This window comes from Leopardus geoffroyi, chromosome D4, assembly GCF_018350155.1.
Source record: "Leopardus geoffroyi isolate Oge1 chromosome D4, O.geoffroyi_Oge1_pat1.0, whole genome shotgun sequence".
In the NCBI taxonomy this organism is placed as follows: domain Eukaryota; kingdom Metazoa; phylum Chordata; class Mammalia; order Carnivora; family Felidae; genus Leopardus; species Leopardus geoffroyi.
Window position 1 is genome coordinate 66,355,802 of NC_059342.1, and position 27,296 is coordinate 66,383,097.

At 36.0% G+C, this 27,296-nt stretch overlaps 2 protein-coding genes across 4 annotated transcripts in view; one reads left to right on the forward strand and one right to left on the reverse strand.

Annotated features, from left to right (window-relative positions):
• The window catches only part of LOC123592936 (olfactory receptor 13C3), a 331,436-nt gene extending 321,188 nt beyond the window's left edge, over window positions 1-10,248 (reverse strand). Inside the window, exon 1 of one of the 2 annotated variants that reach the window (XM_045468376.1) lies at window positions 10,055-10,248. The gene's annotated coding sequence lies outside the window, so the exon portion shown is untranslated. Of the gene's footprint in view, window positions 1-6,985; window positions 7,091-10,054 lie in introns of those variants that run through there. The other variant, XM_045468375.1, reaches the window with a different exon arrangement.
• On the forward strand, window positions 7,221-24,059 carry NIPSNAP3A (nipsnap homolog 3A). 2 transcript variants are annotated; one of them, XR_006710015.1, is made up of 7 exons: window positions 7,248-7,427; window positions 10,404-10,614; window positions 12,339-12,497; window positions 14,017-14,166; window positions 21,839-21,920; window positions 23,039-23,125; window positions 23,223-23,336. XR_006710015.1 is itself a non-coding variant. In XM_045468385.1 (6 exons), the coding sequence occupies exons 1-6, from the start codon at window positions 7,368-7,370 to the stop codon at window positions 23,297-23,299; spliced, it is 744 nt and encodes a 247-aa protein (XP_045324341.1). In that variant the 5' UTR covers window positions 7,221-7,367; the 3' UTR covers window positions 23,300-24,059. The 2 variants fall into 2 exon arrangements, 1 of the variants encoding a protein (XP_045324341.1); XM_045468385.1 differs by lacking the exon at window positions 21,839-21,920 and having other exon boundaries at window positions 7,221-7,427; window positions 23,223-24,059.
• The last annotated feature ends 3,237 nt before the right edge of the window (window positions 24,060-27,296 follow it).

Here is a 27,296-nt window from a genome sequence, read left to right on the forward strand (position 1 = left end):
AAACAAAAGTCCAGGACCAGACTGCTTCACAGGAAAATTCTACCAAATATTTCAAGGAGTTAATGCTGATTCTTCTCAAACTAATCCAAAAAATAGAAGAGGAAAAAGGGGCACCTAGGTGGCTCAGTCAGTTGAGCGTCTGTCATGATCTCACGGCTCATGAGTTTGAACCCCAGAACAGGCTCTCTGCTGTCAGCACAGAGCCCGCTTCGGATACTCTGTCTCCCTCTCTCTCTCTCTCTGTCCCTCCCCAGCTCATTCTCTCTCTCTCCCAAAATATATAAGCAAACTTAAAGAAAAAGAAGGAGGAGGAGAGAAGAGGAAGGAAAATCTCTGAATTCATTCTATGAGACCAGTATCACCCTGGTACCAAAACTGGATAAAGACACCAAACAAAGAATACTACTGTCAATATTTATCATGACTATGGGGGCACCTGGGTGGCTCAGTCGGTTAAGCATCCAGCTTCAGCTCAGGTCATAATCTCACCATTTGTGAGTTTGAGCCCTGCATTGGGTTCTGTGCTGACAGCTCAGAGCCTGGATCCTGCTTCGGATCCTGCTTCAGATACTGCTTAGATTCTCTCTCTCTCTCTCTCTCTCTCTCTCTCTCTCTCTCCCCCTCCCCTGCTCGTTCTCTCTCTCTCAAAAAGAAATAAACATTAAAAAAAATTATCCTGACTATAGATGCAAAAATCCTCAACAAAATATTAGCAAACTGAATCCAACACTACATTAAAATAATCATACACCATGATCAAGTGAGATGTATTCCAGGATGCAAGGGTGGATGGTTCAATACTTGGAAAACAATGAAAGTAGTATGTCACATAAATAAGAGAAAGGATAAAAACCATATGATCATTTCAATAGATGTATAAAAAACATTTGACAAAGTACAACATCTATTCATGATAAAAACCCTCAACAAAGTAGGTTTAGAGGGAACAAATCTCAACCTAATAACGGCCATATATTAAAAACTCACAGCTGACATAATCCTTAATAGGGAACAGCAGAGAGCTTTTCTAAGATCAGGAACAAGACAAGGATGTCCACTCTCATCACTTTTATTCAACACAGAATTGGAAATCCCAGACACAGCAACTGGACAACTAAAACAAATAAAAGTTATCCAAATTAGTAATGAAGAAGTAAAACTCTCACTCTTTGCAGATAACATGATATAAAAAATAGAAAACCCTAAAAACTCCATCAAAAACCATTAGAACTGATAAATGAATACAGTAAAGTCACAGGATACAAAATCAATGTACAGAAATCTATTGCATCCCTATACACTAAAAATGAAGCAGCAGAAAGTGAAATTAAGAAAACAGTCCCATTTAGAATTGCACCAAAAACAGTAAAATATCTGGGAATAAACATAACCAATGAGGTGAAAGACTTGTACTCTGAAAACTATAAAACATTGATGAAAGAAATTCAGGATGACACAAGGAAATGTAATGACATTCCATGCTCATGGGTTGGAAGAACAAATATTTTTTTCAATATATGAAATTTATTGTCAAATTGGTTTCAACAATTTGGTTTCAACAACACCCAGTGCTCATCCCAAAAGGTGCCCTCCTCAATACCCATCACCCACCCTCCCCGCCCTCCCACCCCCCATCAACCCTCAGTTTGTTCTCAGTTTTTAAGAGTCTCTTATGCTTGAAGAAATATTGTTAAAATGTGTATGCTACCCAAAGCAATCTACATATTTAATGCAATCCCCATCAAAATACTAATAAAAATTTTTATAGAACTAGAATAAATAATTCTAAGATTTCTATGGAACCACAAAAGACCTGAATATCCAAAGCAATCTTGAAAACCAAAAACAAAACTGAAGTTAGCACAATTCCAGATTTCAAGCAGTAGTAATTTAAAAGGTATGGTATTGGCATAAAAACAGACACATAGATAAATGGAACAGAATATAAACACAGAAATAAACCCACAAGTGTATGGCCAATTAATCCTGCACAAAGGAGGAAAAAACATACAATGGGAAAAAGACAGTCTCTTCAACAAATGGTGTTGGGAACACTGGACAGCTACATGCAAAAGAATGAAACTAGACCACTTTCTTTCACCATAGAAAAAAATAAACTCGTTAAAGACCTAAATGTGAAACAGGAAACCATAAAAAATCTTGAAGAGAGCACAAGCAATAATTTCTCTGACATTGGCCATACCAACATTTTGCTAGATAGATTCCCTAAGGTAAGAGAAACAAAAGCAAAAATAACTACTGGGACTATATCAAAATAAAAAGCTTCTGCGCAGTGAAAGAAACAATCAACAAAACTAAAAGACAACCTAATGAATGTGAGAAGATATCTGCAAATGACATATCCAATAAAAGGTTAGTATCCAAAATATATAAAGAACCTATACAACTCAGCACCCCAAAACAAATAATCCAATTTTTAAAAAAAGGGGTAGAAGACACGAACAGACGATTCTCCAAAGAAGACAATCAGATGGCCAACAGACACATGAAAAGATGCTTAACATCACTCATCATCAGGGAAATGCAAATCAAAACCACAATGAGGTGTCACCTCACACCAGTCATAATGGCTAAATTCAAAAACAAAAGAAATAAGTTTTGGCAAGGACATGGAGAAAAAGGAACCATGGTGCACTATTGGTGGGAATGCAAACTGGCGCAGCCACTGTGCAAAACAGTATGGAGTTTCCAAAGAAAGATAAAAATTGAACTACCCTACAATCCAGCAATCACACTACTGGGTATTTACCCCCAAATATACAAAAACACTAATTCAAAGGGATACATGCACCCTATATTTACTGAAGCATTATTTACAATAGTCAAATTATGGAAGCAGCCCAAGTGTCCATCAACAAATGAATCGATAAACATGTGGTCTGCTGTGTGTGTGTACATGTATGTATGTATGTGTATATATATACCTGTGTGTATGTGTATGTGTGTACACACACATACACACACACACACACACACACACACACACACACACACACACACACAATGGAATATTACTGAGCCATAAAAAAGAATGAAATCTTCCCGTCAGTCAAAGACAAATACCATATAATCTCACTGTGGAATTTAAGAAACAAATGAGCAAAGCAAAAAGAGAGAGAGAAACCAAGAAACAGACTCTTAACTGTAGAGAACAAACTGATGGTGGCCAGAGGGTACGTGGGTAAGGAGATGGGTAAAACAGGTGATGGAGATTAAATAGTACACTTAGCATGATGAAATAAAATTTTATACACACACACACACACGTCTATATAAAGAAAAAAGAAAAAAGAAAACTAAATCAGGACACCTGGGTGGCTCAGTTGGTTGAGCATCCAACTTCAGCTCAGGTCATGATGTCATGGTTTGTGGGTTCAAGCCCCACGTTGGGCTCTGTGCTGACAGCTCAGAGCCTGGAGCCTGCTTCCAATTCTGTGTCTCCCTCTCTCTCTGTCCCACCCTGCTCCCTCTCTCTCTCTCTCTTTCAAAAATAAACAAACATTTAAAAATTTTAAATAAATAAATGGCAGACTGAACTTGTTTTACAATCTGCCTTTAAACCTTGGCTGGGCCACTTAGCAGCAGCGAACCTGGGGAAATTATTTAATCTCTCAGAGTCTGACCTTTCTCATTTATAAACTGAGATAAAGCTTAACTTACAGCATTTTGAGAATAATTAAAACCTATGAGAAACTGAATAGGAGACTGTTTTAGGTGCCTAATATCATTTAACAATATTTATCTATCTCTAAGTTGTAGCTGTGAATTTTACTCCCATCTTGTAAGCATTTTCCTTTCAGAAATTCTACTTGGAAGTTTTATCTTTCTGTTGGCTATGAGCAATTAACAATAAGGCTCTAGGGGATGGCAAAGCCAAAAAGTGGAAGAACTCTGTGTCCTTAATTTATCATGTATAGAAGAGCTGCCTGCCTACTAGGAAAACTCACTTCAGATTCTTATAAAAAACAAAATCCTGTAATGTCTGAGTCATAATACACTTTTGGTGTCGATTTGTAAAAGCAAATTAGCCTACACTATTTAATATACTCTTGAAAAATACTACCAAATATTGCATCTCTGGCCTCCTTCTCTCCTCAGCTTCAGGAACTTGACAACAAGGATGATACCTCACAGATGAGACACTGAGTTTCCTTGCAAGGGAAACTCACTAGACAAGAGAAATAACTTACAGATAATAACAGTTGAGGTGAGGGAGGTCGACTCAAGGTCCAGTCAGATCACATTACAGTAAAACCCATTACTTAAAAAAAAAATTGTTTCTAAAGTTTATTTTTATTTATTTTGAGAGATAGAGAGCAAGTGGGGGAGAGGAAGAGAGGGAGAGGGAAACAGAACCCCCAGCAGGGTCCACACTGCTGGCACAGAGCCTGATGCAGGGCTTGAACCCACGACCAGTGAGATAATGACCTGAACCAAAACCAAGAGCTGCTTGCTTAATTGACTGAGCCACCACCCAGGCACCCCCAGTAAAGCCCATTACTTGACAAAACCTACCCATACTCATATAGCTCTAAATTTCTGTCTCAATCCAAATATATGCTGATGGACATGGGTCGTGAAACAATGAATTTTTTGTAATTTAAGCATTTTCCAATTGAGAGACTCTACTGAAATAATGGATGAAAAAAACCTATTCCAAGGCACCCTATGGTGAAATTTCAGAATATCAGGGAAAATGAGAAAAATATAAAACCTTCCATGGAGAAACAAGTCACATACCAAAAAATCAGGAATCAGAGTGACAATTTCTTACTAGAAAGTATAATGCAAGGAAGGATTACCTTTAAAAATATGAGGAAAAATCAGGGGCGCCTGGGTGGTTCAGTCGGTTAAGCGTCCGACTTGGGCTCAGGTCATGATCTCACACTCTGTGAGTTCAAGCCCCACATTGGGCTCTGTGCTGACAGCTCAGAGCCTGGAGCCTGCTTCAGATTCTGTCTCCCTCTCTCTCTGCCCCTTCCCTGCTCATGCTCTGTCTCTCTCTGTCTCAAAAATAAATACATTAAAAAAATATATGAGGAAAAATTATTTCCAATGTAGAATTTTATATCCAAACTATCAGTTAAGAGGATTGATAAAATAAGGACATTTTTAGAGGTGAAGTTCTCAAAAGTTTAATTCCCATGTACCTTCTCCTAAAATTAGGAGTAAAAAAAAAAAGAAAAAAGATCTTGGAAACAGGAGGTGCAACACAAGGCAAATGACCCTCCCCAGATTATCAGTGAAAGGAGATCCCAGAAGTACAATCAGGTCATTTTAGCAAACAATTAGCCCACACTGGAGCAGGAGAACAAAGAACTCCCAAAAGAAACTCTATTAGATGAAACTGATAAGCTGATTAAGAGGTTTCATCACATTGAGAAAAAATGTATACTTTTGGCAAAGAATTTGGTGATTGGTGATAAGCATAAGGAAAACAAGACAAACGAAAGAGAAAGAAAAATAGTCACCCTCCTACTGATGACAGTTACAGGTTTAAGCCACATAACAGTAGCTTAAACTAGAAGATGATTTATCTTATAAAGGAAGTCCCAACAGAGACAGGTGGTCCAGGGCTCCTAGCGTGGTGTTCCATGGTGTCAGAACCTAGGCTTCTTCCCTCTTGTTCCCTCTCCAGCAGTGGCTTCTACCTCACAGCTTATCCCCCTACATCCACATTCCAGCATGCCGAAATATGAGACAAAGTTGGGAACCACCCTTCCTACACTGCTTTAAGATCTCTTACGACAGGTCATAAATCTGCTAACACATCACACTGGCCAGGACTTAGTCACATGACTGCACCAAGCTGTGTGGGTTCCACTGCTAATTTTTTAAAAAGAGGGTGGATGATAAATGGCTAACAGTCTCTGCTACCTCCCTCCAGCACTTTCTGTTCTCCATGTTATATTGTTCTTCCTCACGGTATTTATTAACCTCTGATATATTTTCTCTTCATTTGTTTGCTTCCCGTAACCTTTCAGTTCTAAAAGGTTGAACTCTGGACACCAGTTTCTGGAAATGTTCCTTAAACATAAAAGAAATGTAATAAATATGTGTTGAATGAGTGAATGAACTGTTAATTCCAGGGGGCATTAAGTCTAAGAAAATCAATTTAAACATTACAGATCCAGTCTGGGTACAGATGATGGGGTTTTTTTGGTCTACATTAGTTAGAAATGGATGTCCATCATCCAGAAAAACAGACTCATCCCCCCTGGAATTATAATTTTTAAAAGTCTACTTTCCTCTATCTCTGAATAGATCATTGAAAAGTCACTTCACAAGGCACCATTAATTCCCTAGATCTAATAAGCAATGACAGTGTTTGCAATAATGTAATTAACAAGAATTTTAACATTAAACATAATGTAAATTAATGTAACAATTAACTGTTTTTAATGTAAGCATCATTAGATGCTGGGAAGAGTATTATTTAGACGGAGTGGTACATAAGAGACTTAAATCCTCTTCCTGCATAAAAGTAAGTCAACAGATACTTTCTGTAACTGAAAAACTCAAGAAACAGCAGAATATGCCTATTATTTAAAAATATAGAAACGGGCATTAGAAAAAACAACTTGAAATGCTGGTGTTATTTTGGTAACCAAAACCAGAGAAAGGGTCTACTGACTAAACTAGATCAGAGGTCAGCTGTTTTAGTTTTAAGGCTTACAGAATTATCTAGTTTTGAACAGTTTACTTTTTCACGTCTGCTTCGGTGCCCTCATTTTTCTGAGCTCCTGGGAAATGCAATTTCAAATCATTAAGAGCCTTACAAGGTCATGCTGCGGTGGCAATTAGAGAACCACCATGCATTTAATGAGGAGAAGTGAAGCCTCCCTGCTCTTGACGTTTAAGTCACCCCGACTAAAAATGAACAAGTACAAAAACCTCCACGATTTTCAACGCACAGCATTATAATATGCACGCATCATACTTCCTTCTCAAAGGACAAACTCACATTCTGCGCACGAACTTTAAGAACTGTGCGCAACCGCGCGTGGAGACTAGCTGATGGGCTCAGAAAGGTGGCACAGGAACGCTCTCCGCGTCCAGCTAATCCTAAGGCCCCTCTGACGTTTGGGTGAGAGCATCTGAGGAAACAAACGTTGGGCCAGAGGGGGCAGGGGCCCGAACGTGACGCCCACGGACGACGCCAGCCAACCGGGCGGTGCCGCCGCGCCTCCCGGCACCAGAGGCGGAGCTGCCGCCGAGGAGTCCCGCCCCAGCCTGCGTCCGCCAGTAGCTCGGTCGCTGCTCTTTTCCAGGCGGGTTAGCCCTACTAGGAGGAACCGAAGACAGAATACTGGCTGGCTGGCCCTCCCAGCGCTCGCAGCCGCACCATGCTCGTCCTCCGAAGCGGCCTGACTAGAGCTCTGGCTGCGCGTACGCTCGCGCCTCAGGTACCGGCCGCGGAGACGTGCTCAAGCCGTGCCTTGGGGGAGGGGCGGGACGTCAGCGAGGAGCTCGAGGTCCCGCGCAAGCGCTCCCGTGACCAGACTTGCGAGTGCTGCGCATGCGCTCAGCTGGTTCTCTATGCAGATGAAAGCGTGGTGCTGCCGCGGAAGTTCTGGTGCCAGTTCCAGACCCCGGAGGCGGGGTATCCCAGGACGCGCGAGAGGAAGGGGGCGCGGCTCTGGGAAGGTCCGCTGGCCAGTGTGGTCTACAGGCCAACTCGTGAGCAGCCGCGAACAGGGTTTTTCTGGCCTAAGTGCTGAGGACACTCCTGAAGCTCTGGCTGCTGCATTTTTGCTGCCCAGCCCCCTGCGTTCCCCACGTTGGGGCCCGTGCCTGGTGCTTGCTGATCGAGCCTTTCCTATTTATTTGTCGTTTGACAAGCCACCGCCCCCTCCAGACAGAAGGTAGAGGAGAAATAGGTCAACCTGTGGCTGGTGTTAGAATTGGCCTCTTCGAAATGTACACAACTTAACGAGCGTTTTGCGGAGAACTTGAAAAGGAGGCCCAGGGTGCGGGTGGTGGAGCATCCAGCCCAGCCTCCCACTGTGTCGAGTGGGTGGTGTCCAAGGCAGGCAGGGCGAGGAACCTCAGAACAAACGTCGTAACGTTGGATGAGAAACATGCACAATAGATTTTGGTGATTCAGCCTTAACTGTCGGGAACTGGCCTATTCTGTCAATCTGCAGATTTTTTTTCCTTTTGATATTTAAGTTTGTACTTCTTTCTCAAAGGAGTAGGATGGGATGGGGATTAACCTACTCTAGAGACTGACTTCCTGGTGAAGGCTGAAGAGGAACCAATAATGGCCCATCCACCTAAGATTAGCAATAGTCTTTAACCTGATTCTCACTTTTCTGGGGCAGGGCCAACAGTTAGTTATTCCTTACAACTTTATTTTTAGATGTCGACCAATTGTTCTAAGTGAATTGGAAATCAGTGCTGCTGAAAATGAGCCCTTATTTGGAGACAAGGGAGCCTAGAGCACTCATGTTTCCTTCCTTAGCATAGTGGCCTTGTGTTCTGGTTATACTGTTCTAGTGTCCCTCAACAAAAATCACCTCACCCCTTCCCATACACACCCCTCTCATTGCTTCATTGCTGTTAACTTCTCCCTGAGCTTTCCTATTGTACTCTTTTGCAAAAGACAATAAATATATGTGCCTGTTATCACTTATTTTGTTCTACGCATACAAATTCCCTGAAAAACAACTTAAAATCAATTGTCACAAGAACCCCATTGACCCATTTTGATATATTTATATTTTATTTATATTTTTAAGTGATAAATATTAGGCAGTTTTCATTTGTGTAGTATTTTGTTATTTGGTAAAATGGGACAAAAAGAATGTCAGCTAAACATAGGGGCAACTGCAATTGTTTTTGATGGCATCCCAGTCAGACAATAAGATTATAACTCATCATAGACATGAATGGGATGAGCTCAATTCAGCCTTATACACAATACAGCAGCAAAATACATAACACTATTGTGTTTTGTAAACATATATACATATATGTGCTTTGTATACATATACATATGCTTTGTACCCATATTTGTATACAAATATATTTTTATACAATTATACAAATATGTATACATATATACATATCTGTATTACCATAAATACAGGTGAAGTAAAACTTATATACACATATATATATGTGTGTACATATACATTTACATATGTGTGTGTGTATATATATATGTTTGTATATATATGTGTATATATATATATACACACACATGTCAGAGCAAGAAGCCTACTGCTTTTGATTGTTGTACCAGCTGGTCAGCATAAGCCCAAAATTCAGCCACAGCTTTGTACGTATCAAAACTGTTGTGATAGATTATTCTGGTATAATCAGCTTCAGGAAATATGCACATGCTAACCAAACTTAGGTAAGATGGATTTGTAAACTGGAATTCTGTATGAGTATATCTGTGTTAATATGCATCAATTTGTGTGTGTGTGTGTGTGTGTGTGTGTATACATAAACACACATACCTATACACAGGGATAATTTCTGGCAAAGCATTTCCCACTGAAAGTTTGGTTCACTCAGAGAACCAAATCAGAAATTTACATAGTATATGAATATTACAAAAGGAATCAATGGCTCTTAAAAAGTATTTCCAACAACATAGTATAACTGGGTGGGTTAAATAACCTTCTTCAGATTGCATCTGTAACTAAAAACATAAGGACTCACATAATTGTGACTCATCAATTTTTTTCCTTTTTCTAGCATTTACACATTCTATCACTATATTACAATGTAATTGAATAGCTTATAGTTTCCTAATACAATTAAATTCCTGCCCTATTTTTGGACCAGTGGTTTACTTCATTGGATTTAGGAAATACTTTGACCTGACCAGAAATTTCCATTGTTTTAAGAACCTAAAAAAAATGAATTTTCTGCTAGTAAATACATTCCCATTGTGCCAGTCAAAATACATGTATATTTTATAAAATTGTTTTAAATGTGTAACTCTAACACATACATATACTATTGACTAAAGATGGAGTATTTGCTAAATAAGGGATAATAAACTATTTGCAAAACTTACCAGGATCCTAGTTGTAGTTTGGGGGTAAAGAAATTGCCCCAGGGGCTTCTTAGGAGAAACTTCTCATGAAAAAGAGGTACCTAGAGGTAAAGGAAATAGTAGCTATATATTTGGAATACTTAATAGTAGTCTTCTTGTATAGAAACGAATTTGACAATAAATTATATTTTTTCTTAAAAGTTGTTTTCTTTACTGATAACTTCTCTAAACAAGTCTATGGAGAGAGGACAACAGGAGTGTAGATTGTGTCTACTGAGTGTCCCTTGTTTCCAGACTTAGGTTTGGTTGTAATACAATATTATAAACCCTACCTTCCCAATTTATTTAAGTTTGCCTTATTTTTCTCCAGGTTTGCTCATCTCTTGCTACAGGCCCCAGACAATACGATGGAACATTCTATGAATTTCGTACCTATTATCTTAAGCCCTCAAAGATGAATCAGTTCCTGGAAAATACTAAGAAAAACATTCGTCTTCGGACAGCTCACTCTGAACTGGTTGGATACTGGAGTGTAGAATTTGGAGGAACAATGAATAAAGTGTTTCATATTTGGAAGTATGGTATGAGTCATCAGCTTAAGTATTCAGTACAGATTTTCATTCTGTTAGATGTTACATGAGACTTAGTTCTTGGATCTGTAGTACCATAAATACATACAGGTGAAGTAAAACTTATAAATAGCAGTACCAAAAAATAAATTCAGTGATTTCACCTCCCACTGGTATACCTCCAATAGCCCACTGCTAGAACCTTTTAATAGCATATGGGAATGTGATATTGAGAAAATGGCATCTCAGATTTCAAGTCATTAAATTATGAACCACACTTTAATTCTTAGGAAAAGTTAAGAATAGCTTATTGTAAAGATGGTTTATGAAAAATTTACAGCAATGACTGCAAGAACCCAAGCAGTTGAGATCATAAAAGAAAAGTAGGATTGCTTTTATTATTATTATTGAAGCTATAGCTGGATAGTGTTTTAACAGAAATCATTCAAATGTCTAGGGGCTTTAGGGAAATAGAAGTTAATAGGAAACTTTGAAGCCCTCACTCATCTGTAAGATATAATAAATCGCTATGTTTCAGACCCTTTTGTTTTATTTCTGCACCCCAGAGTTTCAAGAAATGTACTGTCCTTATACTCCTCTATGGAGGTAAAGGAAAAGGAATTAGAGAGAGTTCTTCCCATACTGAAGCTGATCTACCCCTGGTCTAATAGAGGAAGGAGTATGGTTACTGGAAACCCCAGAATGTTTGTTACTCCATTGCCTAATTTTTCTGAACTCCCCTAGTACATCATGATATCCAAAAACTTTTAGTAATTTCATTTAGTATTTTGGTTATTAGTGTCCAAAGTTAATGGTCATAAAATACTTTCATATGAAAAGTGTTCTTCCTAAATATGGCCATAGTTTAGGGGTTTTCCCAATTGTAAAACAAACCCCATTAAAAATTTATGCTTTAATGTACCACCAGTTGAATTGTGTCCCATTAAAAAAAAGCAACAACAACTAGTAAAGTCCTGATAATACTTACTTAAGCTCTAAGATAGATGTTATTCCTTATCCACAGCATAAACCATAGAAAATTACTTTTACCATTAGTCTTATGAGGCTTTGTTAGGTAAATATAGTACTAGGCCCATATAATGGCACTGAGTAAAAAGGATGGATGACAGAAAATCAGCACTATTTCTTTGGAAGCTGTTGATTCAAAGCAGCTGTTGATGTCAAAGTACATCTTAATTTCATTTATGTTCAATTTAATTCAAGGTGTATCTTGACCTAATACCCATTACCACCACCACCACCATCACAGAAATATACTCTTTTTCGAATCTACCACTATAATTTAAATGCCTCATTAATTTAATAAGAACAGTTAATGTATATTGAGTTCTGACTCGGTGCCAAACGCTGTTGTAAGGTCCTTTCACGTACTAATTCATTTAATCTTACCCCCAGAGGGAGATCCAAATCATTATCCCTATTTTACAGAGTAAAACACAGGCACAGAAAGATTTAATAACCTAAGTCACACAAATACCTACTAAGCAGTAAGAGGCTAAGCCCAATGTATGATATTATCATTAGTTGTTTACATTTCTACTCCCAGACCATGAGCACCTTGGGGACAAATGCCACATCTATATGCATCTCGAGTGATAATACAGTATGCTTATGTAGCTTTAATGAACACTTGGTGAACTGAATAAAACCCAGAAACAGCACAGGTGATTTAAATCAGTAATTTTTGTTTTTCTTTCTCCTTTTTTTCCCCGTAGATAATTTTGCTCATCGAACTGAAGTTCGGAAAGCATTGGCCAAAGATAAGGAATGGCAAGAACAATACCTCATTCCAAATTTGGCTCTTATTGATAAACAAGAGAGTGAGATTACGTATCTGGTGCCATGGTGCAAATTAGAAAAGCCTCCAAAAGAAGGTAAGTCCTCCCCTTTTTGTCACTTTGAATTCTGATGGAGAAAATATTAGATTTTAAACTATAAAAACTCAAGTTCTACTAGAAAAGAAATGAAGTTAATACTTTGTTTAATATAGGAATATATGTGATTGTTCAGATAAAAATAAATTGGTGCTCTTAGCTTATCCTTTTAAAAATAAGCATTAAAATAATGAAGTATTTTTCCATGTTTGTATCTTATTGATTCTTAAAGCTTAGCTGTATTATAGAAAAAGTTGACATGGTCACTAAAGGTTGAGAAGTTGGGCCTAGGGAGCAGGGAACACATCTGTGGGTAGGTAAGGGATAGTATGTGATACTTTGTCATAATTTTAAAATAATGTAACTTTTTAAATATAAAAGTATTTTTCCATAGATTACAACTAATCTAAGTACATGTTTGTTTATAAAATGGACTAGGGGAATGAATTAACTGAAATTGCCAAGCTGCATTACTGTAGTCTAACTTTTATGTCTTCCTCTTTCTTATTTCTCAGTTTGAAAATAATTCCTAAAGATTTGTCTTCTTGCTGATTTCACTTCTTGCTGACTTAAAGAAATTATTACCTCAATCCAGTTTTAAACAAAGGTCAGATTAGCAAAAGCATAAACTAATTTAAATGTTATTTTATTTCCCCCATTATTCCTAACTTTGCAATGCATTTTAGATTACAAAAGATTTGAAAAATCTTATTTAGAAACTTAGCCTTTTAGCTCCCCCTCAGCCCAGCACTAACTGAATGAACTGGTTGGCTTCTCAGAAAGTATCAGATCTTGTTTGATTCTTTTCCTCTATGTTATTCATGATTCTTCAGGAACTTTTGCATGTTTTTCTTTTACTTCTCAAATCTACTTGTCCCCTGGTTTCCTTCCCTTCACACAGTCCATATTTCCATCAAGAAAGTAAAATGCTTTTCAAGTATTTACCTGGATATTTGGGAATAGTAAAACCATCTCCTTTAGAATTATTTTTTTCCTCAGAATTCTAAGACAATCACTTCAGGCTCATTACTTGCTTGCTGCTCCTGTTAAGAAAAGGAATCCTATAAGGGGAACTTATATAAAGAGAAAAGTAGTGAAAATTGGAAAGAAAAATGGAACTATAAGAGACTAGAAATACTTCCTTTTTCATTTACTTTATAAAGTACAGACTTAGACAACTAGAAATATCCTATTCCATTATAAATTTTCACTTTTATTGACAATTTCTGTAGATTGAAAATAGCTTAGATAATACCTTACCTGTAGAGTCCATCCATTTTGGTTTGTTCTGTATACTAAGTTTAACGACTGACCCTTTAAGTGGGACCAAGACTGACTAAACATAAAAGCAAAGAAAAACAATGCAAATTATTAATAAATTATGTCTACATGAACATGTATATGGGTATGATCCTCAAAATCTATTTGTGTAGTTATCCTTGCACTGGAACCAAACTAAACATGATTAGAAATTTCTTGAGTATGTTCTATAAAATAATTATTTTTCTCCCTATTCTAGGAGTCTATGAACTAGCTACATTTCAGATGAAACCTGGTGGGCCAGCTCTGTGGGGTGACCCATTTAAAAGGGCAGTTCATACGCATGTCAATCGAGGCTACACAAAACTAGTTGGAGTGTTCCATGCAGAATATGGAGTACTCAACAGAGGTACAGTTGTCCATTTCTTCCATGAAATTGCAAAATATATTGGTGATCCACATTAAGTTCCTTTGGTCAATTTGTCTCTGTTCTCATTGTGGACTATATTTCATTTTTTATTGCCCAGTTTTTAGCTTTTTGTAAATTTAAGGGTAGAGCAAACCTGTTTTACATTTATTTGGAATGTTATTCACCATACAAAGTTTTTTTTTTTTTTTCAAATACAGAACTGCTCTTTTCCCTGATACATCAAAATGATAAAATTTTAAAAATTGAAAGGAACCTGAAAAAGTTACCTATTTCTGTTATGTTATTTTCCTCTGAATGTACTTTTAATGATTTTTCCTTTTTTCCCAGTTTTATTGAGATATAATTGATATAACATGTTACAAGTTTAATGATCTGTTATCTGTATATATTGTGAAATGGTCACCACAGTATGTTTAGTTAACATCCATCACCTCAGTTACAAATTGTTTTTCCTTCTGATGACAACTTTTAAGATATACTCTATTATCAGCTTTCAAATATACAATACAGAAGTGTTACCTATAGTCATCATGTTGTGTATTACATCCCCAAAACTTATTTAATATCTTATAACTGGAAGTCTGCTTTTTGTGATTTTTTTTTAAATAACATTACTTGGGGTAGAGATTATTTCTGGGTGAAAAAGTACTATGTAGTTATTATAAATATTAAAAACATAGACAAGCCCAAAGAAAAAAAATTACCCATTTCCACCACTTAGATATATTTATAGTATATATAAGATATAAGTAAATGATTTATTAATTTATTCAATAAAATGTCTATTTGGGATATTTAATGTTTAAAGTCAAAAGATATTCCAGTCAGAATTTCAGAGAGTTTTCTTGTGGCAAACTGATGAATTCATACAACTAATAAAACAAAATACAGATAAATTTATTTAATGGCATGTATAGAAACAGTATTTCTAAGCCAAAAAGCAAATGAAGAAACTATGAAGGAAAAAAAGAATAAATTGATGATTTTATTATACAAAGCTCAAACTTAGTTCCTCCCAAAACACCTTAAATGAAATCCAAGAGCAAAAAATAAATATTCTGCAAAGGTAGACACAGATGACTCCTAAAAATATATTAAAGAAGATGCAGATTAAAACAAAATAAGATGGGGGCGCCTGGGTGGCGCAGTCGGTTAAGCGTCCGACTTCAGCCAGGTCACGATCTCGCGGTCCGTGAGTTCGAGCCCCGCGTCAGGCTCTGGGCTGATGGCTCAGAGCCTGGAGCCTGTTTCCGATTCTGTGTCTCCCTCTCTCTCTGCCCCTCCCCCGTTCATGCTCTGTCTCTCTCTGTCCCAAAAATGAATAAACGTTGAAAAGAAAAAGTTTAAAAACAAACAAACAAACAAAAAAAAAAACAAAATAAGATGCTTTAATTCTTTTTTGAAGTAGACTCCAGGCTCCGAGCTGTCAGCACAGAGCCCAATGTGGGGCTCAAACCCACGAACCGTGAGACCATAACCTGAGCAGAAGTTGGATACTTAACCAACTGAGCTACCTAGGCACCTCATAAGATGCCAGTTTTTACCTAATAAAGATACATTATACAGGTAGAGTATAACCTAGGTCAGAAAAAAATGAGTTCTACTTGTAGGATTTGTAACTACTTCATCTTCCCTCAAAAAAACCTGGCAACATAAATAAAAAGGCTTGGTTCTTTGACATTATTTTATTCCAGTATAAGTAACATACAGTGTTATATTAGTTTCAGGTGTATAATATAGTGATTCAACAATCCTGTGCGTTACTCAGAACTCATCATGATAAGTGTACTCTTAATCCACTTCACCTATTTCACCCATCCCTCTACCCACTTTCTCTCTGGCAACCACCAGTTCTCTATATTTAAGAATTTGTTTTTCATCACTTTTTTTCTTTGTTCATTTGTTTTCTTAAATTCCACTATGAGTGAAATCATGTGGTATTTGTTTTTCTCTGATTAACTTATTTCACATAGCATTATACCCTCTAGATCCATCCATATGTTTGCAAATGACAAGATCTCATTCCTTTTATGGCTGAGTAATATTCCATTGTATATACATACCACATCTTCTTTATCCATTCATCTATCAATGGACACTTGGTCTGCTGCTTCCATATCTTGACTATGTAATTTATGCTGCAATAAACATGGGGTGCATAAACCTTTTCAAATTCATGCTTTCATATTCTTTGGGTAAATATCCAGTAGTGGAATTATTGTATCCTATGGTAATTCTATTTTTAATTTTTTGAGGAACCTTTATACTGTTTCCACAGTGGCTGCACCAATATGCATTCCTACAAATGGTCCATGATGGTTCCTTTTTCTCCACATCCTTGCCAACACTTGTTGTTTCTTTTGTTTTTGATTTTAGCCATTCTAACAGATGTGAGGTGATATCTCATTGTAGTTTTGATTTGCTTTTCCCTGATGATGAATGATGTTGAGCATCTTTTCATGTGTCCATTGGCCATCTGGGTGTCTTCTTTGGAGAAATGTCTATTCATACCTTCTACCCATTTTTAAATTGGATTATTTGTTTTTTGGGTATTGAGTTGTATAGGTTCTTTATAGATTTTGGATATTAACCTTTTATCAGATTTTTCATTTGCAAATATATTCTTCCATTCAGTAGGTTGTATTTAGTATTGATGATGGTTTCCTTTGCTATTTAGAAGCTTTTATTTTGATGTAGTCCCAATAGTTTATTTTTGCTGTTTCCCTTGCTTTAGGAGACATATCAAGAAAGATGTTGCTATGGCTAATGTCAAAGAAACTACTGCCTGTGTTTTCCCCTTGGGCCTTTTATGGTATCAGGTCTCATATTTAGGTCTTTAATCCATTTTGAGTTTATTTTTATGTATAGTGAAACAAAGTCGTCCAGTTTCATTCTTTGTATGTAGCTATCCAGTTTTCCCAATACCATTTGTTAAAAAGTCTTTTTTTTTTTTTTTTTTTGCCTCTTTTGTCAAAGATTAATTGACAGTATAATCGTGGGTTTATTTCTAGGCTCTGTATTCTGTTCCACTGATCTATAGATCTATTTTCTGTTTTTGTGCCAGTACCATACTGTTTTCATTACTACAGATTTCTAGTAAATCTGGGATTATGATGCCTCCAGTTTTGTTCTTTTTTCTTCAAGATTACTTTTGCTATTCAGGATTTTTTGTGGTTCCATACAAACTTTAGGATTATTTGTTCTAGTTCTGTGAAAAATGCTATTGGTATTTTTATAGGATTGCATTAAATCTGCAGATTGCTTTGGGTAGTATGGATGTTTTAACAATATTCGTTCTCCCAATCCATAAGCATGGGATATCCTTCCATTTGTTTGTATAATCTTCAACTTCTTTCATTGGTGTTTTATAGTTTTCACAGTACAGGTCTTTCACCTCCTTGGTTAAGTTTATTCTATGTATTTTATTATTTTTGATGCAATTGTAAATGGGATATTTTTCTTAATTTCTCTTTTTGCTACTTTTTTATGTGTAGAAATGAAATGGATTTCTGTATATTGATTTTGTATCCTGCAACTTTACTTAATTCATTTTTCAGTTTCAGGAGTTTTTGGTGGAGTCTTTAGGGTTTTCTATATATAGTACCATGTCATCTGCAAATAGTGAAAGTTTTGCTTCTTCTTTACCAATTTAGATGCTTTCTATTTCTTTTCTTTGTCTGATTGCTGTAGCTAGGACTTCCAGTACTATGTTGAATAAAATTGGTGGACATTCTTGTCTTGTTCCTGACCATAGTGGAAAAGCTCTGTTTTTCATCAAGTATGATGTTAGCTGTGGGTTTTTCATATATGGCCTCTATTATGTTGAGGTATGTTCTCTCTACACCTACTTTTTAAGGAGGGTTTTTATCATGAATTGATGTTGTCCTTGTCAAATGCATTTTCTAGATCTGCTGAAATGATCATATGGTTTTTATCCTTTCCATTATTGATGTGATGTATCATGTTGATTGCTTTGCAAATATTGAACTACGCTTGCATCTCAGGAATAAATCCTACTTGATGAATGTAAATGATTTCTTTATATATTGTTGGATTCAGTTTGCTCATATTTTGTTACAGATCTTTGCATCTATGTTCATCAGAGATATTGGCCTATAGTTCTCTTTTTTGTAGTGTCTATCTAGTTTTGGTGTCAGGGTAATGCTGGCTTCATAGAATGAATTTGGAAGCTTTCTTTCCTCTTCTACTTTTTGGAATAGTTTGAGAATAATAGGCATTAACTCTTCTTTAAATGTTTAGTAGAATTCACCTGTGTAGCCATCTGGTCCTGGACTTCTGTTTGTTGGGAGTTTTTTCATTAGTGATTCAATTACATTGCTTGTACAGTCTTTAAATTTTGTTTCTTCCTGAATCATTTTTGGGAAGTCTTAATATTTCTAGGATTTTATCCATTTCTTCTAGGTTGCCCAGTTTGTTAGCATATAATTTTTCATAATATTTTCTGACTAACCCTTTCTATTTCTGTGTTTTTGGTGGTTATTTCTCCCCTTTCATTTCTGATTTTGTTTATTTGATCCTCTCTCTCTCTCTCTCTCTCTCTCTCTCTCTGTTTTTGAACAGTCTGGGTAAAAGTTTATCAAATTTGTTGTTCTCTTCAAAGAACTAGCTCTGGGTTTCATTGATCAGTTCTATTATTTTTGTGGTTCTATTTCATTTATTTCTGCTCTAATTTTTAGTATTTACTTCTACTGTTTGGGGGTTTTGTTTGTTCTTTTTCTTCTAGCTCTTTTAGGTGTAAGGTTCAGGAGTTTGACATTTTCCTTGCTTCTTGAGTAGACCTGTATTACTATAAACTTCCCTCCTAGAACAGCTTTTGCTACATCCCAAAGATTTTGGACTGTTGTGTTTTCATCTTCATTTGCCTCCATGTATTTTTTACTTCCACTTTGATTTCTTGGTTGACCCATTCATTGTTTGGTAGCATGTTATTTAACCTCCATGTGTTTGTGGTCTTTACATATTTTTTCTTGTGATTTCTAGTTTCTTAGTGTTGTGGTTGGGAAAGATGCGTGGTATGACTTTAGTATTTTTTTTTTAATTTGTTGAGACTTGTTTTGTGGCCTAACGTACGATCTCTTCCAGAGAATGTTTCGTGTGCACTTGAAAGAATGTGTATCCCACTGTTTTTAGGATGGGGGGTTCCGAATGTATCTGTTAATCTGGTCCAATGTGTCATTCAAAGCCACTGTTAACATGTTGATTTTCTCTTTGGGTAATCTATCTATTGATGTAAGTGGGGTGTTAAAGTCCTTTACTATTATTGAATTACTACTGATTATTTCCTTTATGTTTGTTAATAGCTGCTTTATGTATTTGGGTAATCCCATGTAATTTGCATAAGTATTTACAAGTTTTATATCTTCTTGTTGGATTGTTCCCTTTATGATTATGTTCTTCTTTATGTCTTCCAGTGTTGCCTGATACAAGTATTACTATCCCAGTTTTCTTTTCATCCTCATGATAAATGTTTTCCCATCTCTTCACTTTCAATCTGCATGTGTCTTTTGGTCTGAAATGAATCTCTGTAAACAGCATATAAATATCTTCCCCTTTTATCCATTCAGTTACCCTGATTGGAGCATTTCATCCATTTACATTCAAAGTAATTATTGACAGGTCTGTACTTATTGCCATTTTGTTACTTGTTCTGTGGTGTTATTCTCTGTCCCTTTCTTCTCTTGCTCTCTTCTTTTGTGGTTTGATGGCTTTCTTTAGTAATATACCTGGATTCCTTTCTGTATATTTTTTGCATATCTATTACCAGTTTTTTTATTTGTGGTCACCATTAGGTTTATATATACATTTATGCATATAACAGTCTATATTAAGGTGATGGTCCCTTAAGTTTGAACCCATTCTAAAAACACTAAATTTTTACTCCCCTCCCCTCTATGTTTTAGGTATGTCATACTTTACATCCCTTTATTAATCTCTTGACTGATTTTTATAGATATACTTGATTTTACTGCTTTGTGTTTTAACCTCCGTACTGTTTTATAAGTGATTAATCTACTTTTATTATGTTTATATGCACCTGTGAAATTTTTTCCTTTCCTCATTTTCTTACTCCTGCTTTTGGTTTTTCTTTTCTACTTAAAGAATCCCCTTTAATATTTCTTGTAAGCCTGGTTTAGTGGTTGATGAACTCCTTTAACTTTTGTTTATCTGAGAAACTCTTTATCTCTCCTATTCTGAATGATGGCCTTGCTGCATAGAGTATTCTCGGTTTCAGTTTTTTTCCTTTCAGCACTTTGAATATATCATGCCACTCCTTTCTAGCCTGCAAAGTTTCTGCTGAAAAATCAGCTGGTAGCCTTATGGAGTTTCTCTCATATGTAACTATTTTCTTTTCTTTTGATGCTTTTACATTTTTCTCTTTATCAGTACTTTTTTGCCATTTTAATTACTGTGTGTCTTGGTGTGGACCTCCTTGGGTTGATATTGTTGGGGGCTCTCTGTGCGTTAGGACTCTAGATTTGTTTCCCTCTCCAGATTTAGGAAGTTTTCAGCTATTAGTTCTTCAAATAAATGTGTTACCCCTTTTATCTCTCTTCTTCTGGGATCCCTATAATGTTAATGTTATTACACTTGATGGTATTGCTGAGTTCCCTTAACCTATTCTCGCATTTTTGTTAATCTTTTTTCTTTCTCCTGTTTAGCTTGATTGCTTTCCATTACTGTCTTTTAGATCACTGATCCATTCTTCTGCTTCCTCTAATCTACTATTTTTTCCCTCTAGTGTATTTTTAATTTCACTTATTGAGTTCTTCATCTTTCACTGGTTCTTTTTTATATTTTCTCTCTCTTTTTTGAGGGTTTCACGGAGATCCTCTACTCTTTTCTCAAGTCCAGTGAGTATATTTTTGATCATTACTTTAAATTCTCTATCAGGCATATTGCTTATCTGTTTCATTTAGCTCTCTTGCTGTGAGTTTGTCCTCTTCTTTCATTTGAGACATATTCTTCTATGCCTTCATTTTGTCTAACTCTCTGTGTCTGTTTCTGTGTGTTAGGAAAGTAAGCTACATCTCCTGCTTTTGCAAGTAGTGGCCTTATGAAGAAGAGGTCCTGTAGTGCCCTGCAGTGCAATTTCCCTTCAAGGGTATCTTCTGTATGTGTTGCATGCACCTTACTGTTGTGGCTGAGCCACATCTGCCTTTAGTCCAGTTGTCTGAAATGGCTCTCTTTGTCTATTATGGGCAGGGTTTGGTCCTGGTGTTAAGAGGCAAGTTGGGGCTGCCTTGGGCAAAAAGCCTTAATTTTTTAAATTGTTTTTGCCAATGTTAAGGAAATAAGCATGGATATGTAGGTGTGTTAAGTTATACAAGAAGGGAATTTGAAAGGACATAAAATATATAGTCATATTTAAATGATGAGATTAAAGGTCTTTTAAGTCTCTAATTTACTACAATGGACATGTATCACTTTTATAAGAAAAAAAATAATGAAAATATGTGTGCACACACACTTTTTAATCTTAAATTTATTCTTAGTGTACTAGGAGAATAGTAATATGCTGAGTATAAATCAATACTTCATTTCTGGAGGACAGTGTATAATATATACACTGTATATTTATGAGTGTGTATGTATAAGATATACTCTTTGGTTCTCTCAATTTAAATTTTAGGAGTTTATATTAAGAAAATAATCAGATCCAGACTGCCTGGGTTTGAATCCCAGCTTCACCACTTATAACTTTGTGACCCTAGGTAAGTTACTTAACCTCATTGTGCCTTAGTTTCCTCATCCATAAAGTGATGATAATAGTAATCTACTATATAAAATTTTATGAAGACTAAATGAGTTAATACATGCAAAATGCTTAAAACCAGGTCTAGCACATAGTAAACAATGAATAAATATTGGTATGAGTTGTCATCAGCATTATCATTACAGATATACATGTAGATGCTACTCTAATGATGTTTGTATCAGTATTATTTACAAAAAAACATTTTTTATGTAATAACACATATAATCCAGAAAAAAGTACATTTCATCATGTATTTATATAACCATAAATTTGTATGTTTATGTGTGTATAATATATATGCATAAAAATAGATACATATATACATAAATATGGAAAGAGATGCAGCAAAAAAGTGGGTTTTTTCCCTAGGTGGTATAGAAATGATTACTTTTTTCTCTTTTTATCCGCATTTTCCTATAGAGCTAACATGTCCTATATTATAGTTATTAAAAATTTGTAAAACATTATGCACAAAAACATTCCATAATTCAAAAAATTTAAATATTGGAATTAATCTGATTGGTCAATAATAAGAAGTTTGGATAAAAAGTTGTTATATCTATAAGGAGGAATTCACATAGCCATTAAAAATTAAGATTACTGCCATGGAAAATATGCATTTTTTTATTCATTTGTTTAAAGGAAATGCACTAAATAGCAATAGAGTTTCTCTCTAGGTGGTTCAAATTATGCTTTTAATTTTCTTCTTTGTATCATCCAAATTTCCAGTAGTAAATATAATTCTTATATAATCTTGCTTTTTTTAATAAACTAAAATATATTAGGAAGTCACAGGCTTGGTTCTAGACTTAATTGTGTCTTTAGTAGTTTTACTAACTTTTTCTCTCCAACCATCTGTTTCTTCATCTATAAAAAGTTTGATTAAGTAATTTATAAATTTACCTCCCAAATCACTGACCCCTCTGAAATCTTATCACTAACATACTCAGTTTTACCTTTTTGATATTTACTATTTTGATTTAAAGAATAAGACTTAATGTTTCTGATTAATTTTTCTGTATTTATTGTAGTAATGCTATAGTCTTTAGAATCTATTTTTGGTTATTTCTGCAGTTCATGTTCTTTGGTGGAATGAGAGTGCAGACAGTCGTGCAGCTGGGAGACATCAGTCTCATGAGGATCCCAGAGTTGTGGCAGCTGGTAAGCTATTTCACTAGGCATGAATTATTTGTACAACAAATTTGATTCACTTTTTAACTTTATAACTTTCCAACATTATAAAATGTTTTTTTTACAGTTCGGGAAAGTGTTAACTTCCTTGAGTCTCAGCAAAATATGCTTCTGATTCCTACGTCATTTTCCCCATTGAAATAATTTTCCTCTGAAATACAAAGCATTGCATTAACTGCTATAAGTTGTGTCTGCTAATGGTGCTTAAATTCTCCCAAGAGATTTTCATTTTTATTTGAAGGAGGTGGTAAGTTAATTTGCTGTGCCCTCTGCATTTTTAAAAGCTGCTTCTGTCCATTGTCATGACCTCTTGAGGAAATAGTTCTGTTCATTTTCCGTTTGGCATTTCAGTATCTGTCGTATATTAAAAATAGTTGTCATTCCTTCAAGATCTTGATTTTTCATTTATTTCAGAATATCTCTTGTTCTCTATGTTTACAGCCCTCTACTTTTATAGCATTTCCTTATATTGAAATGATTATGTTACATTTCCATGCCTATGATATTTTTAAGTTATTTATATATATTATCAACCTTTTCATGTCTATTTTTCTGAGATTTTAAAAGTTTTTGTCCAGTAAAACTTATTTTGTAATACCAAATGGGATTCATAAAAATATTAAACCTGTTTATTATGGAAAAGTATATTATCATCTCTATTCATTTTGTTTTACATTAATAATTAATTACATATGTGGAAAATAATGTTAATAGGTCCTCATATGAAAAATTTTTAAAGACTCATTGGTTTATATGCTGAAAATGTCTTCATTTACAATTTATTTTACTAACTTTTACTTCATTTTGAATCACAATTTAACAAAGATACTTGGGACATCTATTTGTGATAATGAGATATTTATGGTTATGGAAATGTTTGCCCTAATAAATGCCTACAAATACATTCTGATCGTTTTTTATTGTGTTTTATATTTTTATCCTCTGATCTGGAGCTAATGTGTTGCTATAAGGTAATGAGACAGTAATAAATATACTTAAATGTTAACTTACCTCAAATAGATAGCATGCTAATAGCTCTACAAGGAGAATTTCTTCAGTACTGTCTCAGATATACTAGGGTTTTCTTACAATGTTCATTTTTATTTTACTTGAGTATTTCAGCCTTCTCAAACTAGATTTGGTACTTCCAAGCTCTCCTGGTAGTCTATATTTACAGCTATATGAATTTATGTTTCTAACACATATTGCAAATACAACATAGTAAATTATTAGCTGTCTGAGGGAAAATGGAAAAGCAGGAAGCATACTCACCTCTCATTTATCTGGTCCTCAAGGATTCAAAGGACAAATAAGTTTCCTAGTAAGGCAAAGAACACACTAACTCTGGAGGTTAAAACCTATCAGAAGTCAGAGGCATTGGTTTTGAGTTTTAACTAAGAGTCTTCTACCTCAATGTTTCTTTGAAAAGTCTAGGAAATTAGGTGATAGTAATGTTAGTTGCAGTCAGTGTAGACAGATTTTCTCTGTGGCATGAGATCAGCTCTGTGTCATGAAAATATACAACTGCTTCTGTCTTTCCCTTTTTCATTCATCTTTAGATTAGCCAGAACACTTTTAGAAAAGACAAAGGCTCTTTCATCCAATCCATAGCCCTGATGGAGATTTAGGAAGCAGCAGCAGACAGGTGTTCTTACCATATCCCATGCAGAATTGGAGAGCCAGTACATGACAGGTTACAATCTGCTAATGAACTGCAGGAGTTTCCCTTTACTGATCTGCTCCTGGATCAGGAACACAACAAAACTGGCTGAGATGAAGAACATTTCAAAGACAACACAGATGGACACAAGAATGTCCGCTGACATGCTCTTCCTGGAAAGAGAAAGTCAGTGAGGATCTGAGGAGTCAATGATGCAGTTGAAGACACAATTAAGGAGGACACACACACACGCACACAAACATCTGATGAATAGCCCAGGGAAAAACATCTCTTCAATAAATAAAATGTATTTATTTTATTCAGAGTTTAAGCATGATTGTTTTCAAGTCAAAAATCTGAAAAACAAACACAAAACATGTCACTAAGTTAAAAACAGTCTAGTACTGGGGCGCCTGAGTGGCTCAGTTGATTAAGTGTCCAACTTTGGCTCGGGTCATGATCTCACAGTTAGTGGGTTGAAGCCCCACATAAGGCTCTGTGCTGACAGCTCAGAGCCTGGAGCCTGCTTCGAATTCTGTGTCTCCCTCTCTCTCTGCCCCTTCCCCATTCATACTCTGTTTCTCTCTCTCTCTCAAATTTAAACAAAACATTAAAAAAAATTTTTAACAAAAAGAGTCTAGTACCATAATGAAACTACTGAAAGAGGTCTGAGACTGGCCTAATGGCATTAGCTTTTGTCCACTGTTCTTGACCTTATAAGAGCAAAGGTATGTGGCTTGAAAACTTAGTAAGTAGAGAAAATGTTAGTGTGAAACTACTCAAGTAAGTTAAATTAATCCGGCTGTAAATAAGTGTAAAAGCAACAGTGTATAGCATATCAATCTAATAGATATAGAAATTCTAAAAACAAAAAAGAAAAGAAATTCTAAGATTCTGATTATAAGAATGGTCCTATAAGTCCATGATTCAGGGTCTTGTATGAAATTCCTAATGACCTATATTGATACTCTGTAGGAGATAAGAGAAAGAATAATTGCCATGCTCCATATATAGGATCTACACTTTCAAGTATTAAATACACACTAAGTAGCTCATTCTTGGCTGGTGCAAGATCACTAAATACCAGTGATGGTTTTGTATGCAAAAGTCTTAAACAAGAAGCTGCTAGGTGACCTGACTGACCTACCAATGACGCCCATGTACCTGCATGTACCTGCAACTCTGGGCCCACTTTTCTGAAAAATCTTGGGATGAATAAAGTACCTTGGCCAGCTTCAAGTGTTTCTTCAGTTGTTTAATGGAATCCTTTGACTTAGAGGAGGTGATTGAGAATTACTGGCACCCAGGGAAAACCCACCATACCTAAACAACAGCCTGACATTAAAACACAGACAGTGTGAAACACAATACTCAGCAGCAGATACTACATGAGTATGTACATGTGGTATTGGATATTTATTTAAATATTTAGATATTTCCTCTTCAAAAGAAATTTAAATTTAGACTTTGTGAAAGTTACATCCCAGTCAACCCTAATGGATTCTGGCAATCTTTTGACTCTATGGTCCCTGCCCAGGGAGGCTAACAGAAACTACAGTGGGAAAGGGAAGGGACCTTGACCTGATTATAGGCTGATATCTAAGATATTGAGCAAAAAATGGCTATTTATCTCACAGATGCTCCTCTAACCTTGGTGACTCAGGCCTGAATTTGGATCTCAAGGCAAGCAGATGGGGATTCAAAAGGAACAGTGTAGCAGACTTTGAGTCTGGAGTTCTCTCTTGTCCAGCAAGAGAGTAGACACAGAATTGAATACGAGAGGCCAATTTCCGGGAACACGAGAGCCCCAAACGGGTTTCATCTCTGTATTTATTAAGCTCTCAAGGTTTTACGTACATGGTGTACATGCAAAAAGTAAACATGCAAAAAATTAACTTGTGTGCCATTAACGTGTGTGTGTAAGACGCAAAGGGTTTGGGGAGCAAGTGACGTTAGAAGTTGAGATTAAAGCATGATGAGATAATGGCGCCAGACAGCAGATGGACAGTGTTTCTCTGTGGAAGATACAGCCAAGTAGCTCTTATCTCCAAAGTTTAAGATTGCTGGAACATGCTGCCTCAAAGCTGACAAGGCACCCTTTTCACCAGCTAACCTTGGGTGCTTCCGCCCTGTAGTGGCTTTCCACTCTAACTGTTCTCAGACCCTTTCCACCCTAAGCTTTGTTTTACATAACAACTAATCTTGGGCACTTTTGCCCTGTGGCTGCTTTCCACCCTAAGCCCTGTTAACCCATTGGTGCAAGCATAGAGAATTCTTAAACTCATTTCTCACAGAAGAGTGAGGGACACTGACCAGAGCAGGTTAGGGAGGCCTGACAGACCAGCCATGGCTCCTTCCTAGCATGGAGGCTACTTTAGGGGTCCCATTCTGCACTGCTTTGAGTTCTATGGGTACTGGATCTTGGAAAACAGGCAAAAGAGGGAAAGTGAGAAGCAGTGACATAGGTTTGAGGCAGTTATA